The 7,522-nt window shown below is 35.2% G+C and overlaps 1 protein-coding gene across 2 annotated transcripts; it reads left to right on the forward strand.

Annotated features, from left to right (window-relative positions):
- Window positions 1-1,054: 1,054 nt before the first annotated feature.
- Window positions 1,055-5,607, forward strand: LOC120083247 (pyruvate dehydrogenase E1 component subunit beta-3, chloroplastic-like). 2 transcript variants are annotated; one of them, XM_039038920.2, is made up of 4 exons: window positions 1,055-1,451; window positions 1,533-1,636; window positions 1,726-1,769; window positions 4,316-5,607. In XM_039038920.2, exons 1-4 carry the CDS (start codon window positions 1,364-1,366, stop codon window positions 5,286-5,288), a joined length of 1,209 nt encoding a protein of 402 aa, XP_038894848.1. In that variant the 5' UTR covers window positions 1,055-1,363; the 3' UTR covers window positions 5,289-5,607. The 2 variants fall into 2 exon arrangements, with proteins under 2 accessions (XP_038894848.1, XP_038894849.1); XM_039038921.2 differs by having other exon boundaries at window positions 1,063-1,451; window positions 1,533-1,630.
- The last annotated feature ends 1,915 nt before the right edge of the window (window positions 5,608-7,522 follow it).

The raw sequence follows: 7,522 nt of genomic DNA on the forward strand, positions 1-7,522 counted from the left end.
TAGATATGAGTTTGTTTTATTCAAATAAATCAAATTTGATCTAGTTGATTATGTAGATTTTGGTTATCTATTTGATCCACACAAAGCTAGATCTCAAACATGTTATCTATTCACATGTGAAGGAACTGCGGTATCATGGCGATCAGTGAAACAGACCATAATAGTCACTTCTTTAAATCATGCTAAAATCCTTGCAATTCACGAGGCTAGTCGAGAATGTGTATGGCTAAGATCGATGTCTCAACACATTTGTTGTGGTTTGTCTTTTAATAAAAATTTTTCAACAATATTATATGAAGACAACACAACATGTGTAGCCCAAATCAAAAGAGGATATATTCAATGAGATAGAATAAAACATATTTCACCAAAACTTTTCTACACTCATGATCTTGAAGAAAATGCATTGTACAACAAATTTGTTCGAAAGATAATCTGTCAGACTTATTTACAAAGGCATTACCTACTGCAACCTTTAAAAAATTGGTGCACAATATTGGAATGCGACGACTCAGAGATCTCAAATAATGTTTCCACGAGAAGGAGTAAATATATGTATTCTTTCTAAGAGTATTGGATTATATGGAATATATACTCCTTTTCCTTCACTAGGATTTGTTCCGAATGGATTTTTTCCTAATAAGATTTTAACAAGACATATTTCATATATATAATAGACATCTAAGGAGAAGAGTATTATAAATATGTTAAATTGGGTGTAATTAGACGCCCAAGCCATGTGTTACTCTACCCATGTGTCTTATACCCACACATTATTGGTGTCCATACTAAGCCACCTCTTACTTCTTATTTGTCGTTTTACCTATAAATAGAGGTATTTGGTGGAGTTTGAGAACCAATGTATACATTAGTGATCGATTCAAAAAGATTGGAGAAAGTGAAGAAATTCATATTTTTTATTTGATATATTTATATATTATATTTTATCCATATTCGTATTCTTGTTGCATATTATTGTGCTCTCAATTTTACAAAAAAAAAAAAAAAAATTGATTTTTATCTCAAATTAAAAGTAAAAAGAAAGATGAAGAAAGAAAAGAAGAAGAAGAAAAGGGGTTTTGGAGGTGGCGATGAAAACGAAGCGAGGCACGAGGATGTGGCTGTTGTTATTCCTCCATTTAAATCGCCAATCTCTACGAAGAAGAAAGAAAGAAAGACTGACAGAAAGAAAGAAGGAAGAAAGAAAGCAGCAGCAGCAGCAGCAAATCAATAGCTAAAGGACAGCCACCATTGTTAAACCTTGAAGCTCGAATTCATCTCCATTCCTAATTTTCTCCGCCCCCATTTCCATATAAATTCCCCCTTTCCTCTATCTCTTCACCTTCTGTTCTGTAGATCCCAAATGGCGACTGTTTTCCACGCCCTTGGAGCTGGCTCCGCTTTGTCACCTCCCAACTCCTTACATTCCAACAGATCCTTCTCTGCTTTCGGTATTTTCTTTCTTTCATCTCTTTTTGCTAATTCTCCCATGATTTCATTTCGTCTTTAATTGTTGTTTTGATTTGATTTAGAGAGGAAGAGTCGTTTCTTGATTGTTCGATCTGACGGTAGAGGAGCTAACCATGTTCTTAGACCTGGATCTCGCTCCCAGCATTTGATCACTAATGCAGTTGCGGTTTGTTACTTTGCTTCCCCTGCTTTACTTCTTAATCAAGCGATAATTGTTAGGAAATGACACGTTTGTTTGTTTTACTTCTTTTTTAGACCAAGGCTGATAGTTCATCGGCTTCGACTACATCGAAACCAGGGTATGCTATGTTTTTCTCATCCTTGAATGTGAAATATTATTTCATTCTGTTAATTGACATTGCCTACTATTCATTTGTTGTTTTCCATCTTTGAATTTCAACGTCTGCACTTGACTTGACTCAATTACTCAAACCCATATATAAATGAAGGAATTATTTGGTGTGTTTTTTGTCTTTAAGTTCAACGAGACAATGTTGGGAATTGGGAGCTCTTTTCGTCTGAAACTACATGGCTTGTTTCAGATTTGGAAACTCCATTGCATGCAATAGATGCCTAAATATCTTCTGATCTTTACTTCATAGGGCACTTCGCCAACATTTTCATGAAAGGCTGCGATGGGGGTTTTAGGCTTATAATTTTATTACAAGAGAAGGTGGGTGACCCTGCTGAGGGAATTGCCTTTGGTGAGAAAGTTATTGAGAACATTAGCAGTGACAACAAAGATGAAAGGGGTGAGAGGGTTGCCTTGTCTAAGCCCTTTAGAGGCTTTGACAGGCGGTTAGGGGGAAGACGTAGTAAGAAGTGTTAAAACGACAAAATAACATCATTGATGATCCCCATTTAGGATCGAGGCTATTTCTATTAGCAAGGACCTCCAACAAGAAATTCTAGTCAACCGTGTCAAATGCTTTCTTCAAGATGGTTTTAGGAATTACCCCTTTTGCTTCCTAAGTTTGAAGGAGCAACGGTTGCCATGGAGAATGTCCTTGGGTCTTGTGGCAAGCACCTTACAGGTGGCTACAAGCCATAGAATTACAAGTATGAGTTTGGGATCATTACCTAAAGTCATTTATAGGTGGAACTTATGCTAGACGAGGCTTGGGTTTTTATGCTTCCATTGCGAAGACACATATACATGATGCGAACATGACACGACACAAACGCAGTAACTCATCAATTTACTTTAGTTTGGAAAAGTATAGATTATAGATGATATGTGTATATGATGATATATTTTAATACTTCATGATAGATAAAACATGTAAATTAACAAATATTAAGGGCTAGAAGATATAGAAGAATTGGGTTGACTATGTGAAGAGCGGGTTGGAGTATTAAGCCAAATCCATGACCAAACAAGAGAAATCTATCCCTAGAAGTTGAGGGAGACTCTCCAAAGAACTATGTTCTATACTCAAATAGGATTTCAAAGCCATCCTATTGCAACCCAAAGTGGCTATTTATTGCCTTGCAAGGAAATAAAACAAATACTTAATTAAACCTAAAATACTAATTAATCTAAATTAACAACTAAATTCCTATTAACTTCGTTATACTAGTAATTAAAGCTAAAATATTAATTAATTGTAATCAATTCACAATGACTTCAAGATGGAGTTTTCACGTAAGAGTACTTGGATCAAATATGCTGGAGTTTTCACATCACTTTATCTTTAGGTTGGGCTTACATGGACTAGGCTTTAATTTTTTTCCCCATAGACTGTTCAACCCATGTTCAAAATTAGAAAAAAGAAATAATTTCAAACATCAATTTTAGCGTGTTGGACATGTATTCAAAGCTCTGAGGCTTATATAGATGCTTTATCTAAAACGGAGTATTCATAATTCCTAGCCCCTAGGCGACAGCGTGTGTTGTGTGGGAGAGATGTGGGGGATTAGGATCATCTTCTTCATCGGTGCTTTTCTTTTACACAATTTGGTTCAAGCATTCTTGGCAGTGCTTTGGCTTCTAATTCTGCAAAGGAAGAGGTGTTTTTTCTGGATGGTTTGTTCCCACATTGTTTTCTCATTTAGGGACTCTGGGGTGAGGGATCTTTGGTTGGTAGGAATTATTTATTTTCTTTTGAGTTTAGGGGTGGCGGGCTGGTGCACAAGTGGAAATTGTTGCTGGACTGAAAGGAGGGGTATGTCCTTTGCAAATTATTGCGATGTTAATTGTAATAATGGTGGAGGTTGTTACCCTGTGTTACCTTTGTGTTTGCTAAGGCTTTTTCCTCCCCCTTTTTCTTTGAAGCCTCTTGATGCTGTTCCCTTGCATCCATTCATATTCTCGCTTCTTCTAATGAAATCTGGTCTTCTAAAATAAGAATCACATGTGATCCATATGTATTTGTTTTATACCTGTGCAAGTGCATATGTAAGTTTTTAGTGCATATTGGACCCAGTATACACGGTCATAAAAGATTAACAAGGTTGTAGTAATGAAAGTATCGCTCGAGAATAGTCTGAGAGAGTGAACAAATTATGTACCACAGACACAGTAGCTCACGTTGTACTTGTTAGCTTGTTCGATCAATGATGGTTCTGAAATTTGCTCTGTTTCATGTGTGATTTTTATTTATGGGTAAATTTTTATAAATTATGCACGTGAGACGAGGGGGATGGGAGTTGATTGCATTAGCACATCTAGTTTAAAATATTATTTACATATTTTGTTACAAATATTTTGCGCATCATTCATTTGAGTTATGTGATAGAATCACCACTAACTGGCCCTTCTCATGTGTTTATTAGTTGTATCACAATCATCAACGTATGTTATCAAAATTCCCATTATATTTAGTCGCTTCATTATTCTTCTCAGGCACGAACTCTTGCTTTTTGAAGCCCTAAGAGAAGGTTTGGAGGAAGAAATGGATAGGGACCCACGTGTTTGTGTCATGGGTGAAGATGTGGGTCACTATGGTGGTTCTTACAAAGTAACCAAAGGTCTAGCTACCAAATATGGTGATCTTAGAGTTCTCGATACGCCTATTGCCGAAAACTCCTTCACAGGTATGGGCATTGGAGCTGCTATGACTGGGTTGAGGCCAATTGTTGAGGGTATGAACATGGGATTTCTTCTCCTTGCTTTCAACCAAATCTCTAACAATTGTGGAATGCTTCACTACACATCTGGCGGGCAGTTCAAGATACCAATTGTTATTCGTGGTCCCGGTGGAGTTGGACGCCAACTTGGTGCTGAGCACTCACAACGTCTCGAGTCATACTTTCAGTCAATCCCTGGAATCCAGATGGTTGCTTGTTCAACACCTTACAATGCAAAGGGCTTGATGAAAGCTGCAATCAGGAGTGAGAACCCAGTGATCCTCTTTGAGCACGTTTTGCTCTACAACTTAAAAGAGAGGATTCCAGATGAAGAATACATCTGTTCTCTTGAGGAAGCTGAGATGGTTAGACCTGGGGAGCACATCACGATATTGACATATTCTAGGATGAGGTATCATGTGATGCAGGCTGCTAAAACTCTTGTAAACAAAGGTTATGATCCCGAAGTAATCGACATCAGGTCATTGAAGCCATTTGATCTTCACACAATTGGGAACTCAGTGAAAAAGACTCATCGAGTACTGATCGTCGAGGAGTGCATGAGAACTGGAGGAATCGGTGCTAGTTTGACAGCGGCAATCACGGAGAACTTCCACGATTACTTGGATGCGCCAATTGTATGCTTGTCTTCTCAGGATGTGCCAACCCCTTATGCAGGGACTTTGGAAGATTGGACTGTGGTCCAGCCTTCCCAGATTGTCACTGCCGTCGAACAGCTTTGCCAATAATTAGTTTAAGCAGCTTATTGCCAAGCCATGCTTCGTCTTCAGTCATGGAAGAGTTATTTATCTCTGTTAGACTCCCATCCAGTTAGTTTTAGTGAAAGTTTCACTTCATATATTTGAGCAATTTTTCGTTGTTGAAAACTATGAAACAGTTTGATTGTTTTGTTGTCTCATTACCCCCTGGTTCCATTCTTCTTTCGAACTTGTTTCTGTAATTGTCAAAGTTACAAATAGGGCCAAGCAATACGAGGAGTCTTTATGAGTTTTATAGGATCTATGAACCATTTTGTTTCTAATTTTAAGTGATGGATGACTTTTTCAATGTGGCTGTCACTCTCTTATTATTTCGCGTCTCCTCGAGGACTTGTGACAGATTTGTGGGTTTGATTGCAAACCACAATGAAAATTGACAACTTCAAAATACTTGGAGAACAAGTTGGTTGAAAGATACACTAAGAAAAAGTTATGAGCAGAATTAGACATCATCACTTCGTCAACCTTCATAAGATTCATAAGCGAAACCATTCTTGTTCTCTGTAAAACAGGCAACATGTATGTTCCGTTCCAACTTCCAACTTATAATATTGAGCCCCATTACGTGTAAAGTGGAGACCAAATGAAGGTGTGTGGCTCTGGCTGTGGTGGTGCGCTATGTCAACGATAACAACAGACATATTCCTGGTCCTGTATCGTAGGGTATTTGTCACCTGGGAGAAAAAAGACCTGCCGACCAACCGCGGCGGCTGTCAGAACCAAACACAAAAATTACTAATTTTAACCTAAAAAAAAGTTTTATCCTACAAAACTAACCTCTTCTTCAAAAACCTTTTTTTTTTTTTTTTTTTTTTTTTTTTTAATTTCTTTCTTACTTTTTCAAATTTTAAGTGGAAAATCCACCTGGTAAAAGTACTATTTTATCTCGCATTTAATGTATTCAATTTTACATTTTTTTAATACAACTTTTCAAACATATTTTCAATTTTAGACTCTAAATATCATTTTTGCATTTTCTTTTTCACCATGTTTTTGACAAGTTTTAATCAATATTTGCGGTAGGTTTGTTGTTATTTTTAAAAGAAAAAGATGGAAAACAAAATTTTATTGGGATTTCTGATAAAGATTGAAAAATTTATGATAAAAAAGTTATTAAGTGAAATTTTAAAATAGAAAAAAATTAATAAATTCCAACTCTTACAAGAAATTTGTGAGAGGTTTTTTTTTAATTCAAATTAATAATGGTAAATAAAAAATTTTAAAAATTATTTCCTTACAAGAATTCCCGTAAATTTAAGTTTTAAAAAAGCTAAATTAAACTTACATTAAAAAATTGGAATTGAAATTTCCCTTAAGAAGGAAAATGTAGAAAGTTCGGTGAATTCCAATTGATATGGGAAATTCTTGGGAGTTTTTTCTCCAACTCACTAAAAATGGTAAACAAAACAATTAGAAGCAATTAGAAAAAAAAAACTTAAAATATCCTTACGAGGAATATCCGTAAATTTAATTGGAATTGAAATTGGTTAGAAGCTTAAGCAATTGAAATTGTATTAACTAAATATAAGTTTAAAACGATGAAATTGAATTAAGTTTAAAAAGAAAAAGAAAAAGAAAAAGCTGCAGGAAAATTTGTAGTAAGCTAATTTTCTGGTTATTGAAGATTTTTACCAGGGAAATTTAAGATTTAAAATTGACATTGGGTTGAAAAAGTTGTATTAGAAAAAAATAAAATTGTTGATACTTGAATGAGGGACAAAATGATATTTTAACTATGTAGGACTCTCCATTTAAAATCTAAAAAAAGTAAGAAAGATATTAGAAAAAGTGTTTTTTAAAAATGAGGTTAGTTTTATAAGGTGAAAACTTTTGAGGGGCGTTTAGAACAAAAATTGTCCTCAGTAAATACTATTTAAAAATCCCAATTAGTTACCTTCCACATTATTTCAAAATCTCATTTGCTATCATTTTTACTATTTTACATCCATCATTTTTTATTCTTTACTATAGTATTTACTACTTTCTTCGAAAACTTAAATAGTTTACATCTCAAACATATACTAATATAATCAAAACTAAAATAATATACGCTCCAGATATAAATCATTATAATCCAACTTTATAATTTAGGGTTAACTTTGCTTCAAACACTTCTAGGATTTAAAATAGCAATTTCCCAACCAAACACGACCATATGACCCTGCCGCCAACCTTCCTGCCGATCGGCTCGCATGATTGACTCT

The sequence above is a fragment of the Benincasa hispida genome, chromosome 8 (genome assembly GCF_027475165.1).
Source record: "Benincasa hispida cultivar pf3 chromosome 8, pf3_genome.v1.1, whole genome shotgun sequence".
NCBI classification, from domain to species: Eukaryota; Viridiplantae; Streptophyta; class Magnoliopsida; order Cucurbitales; family Cucurbitaceae; genus Benincasa; species Benincasa hispida.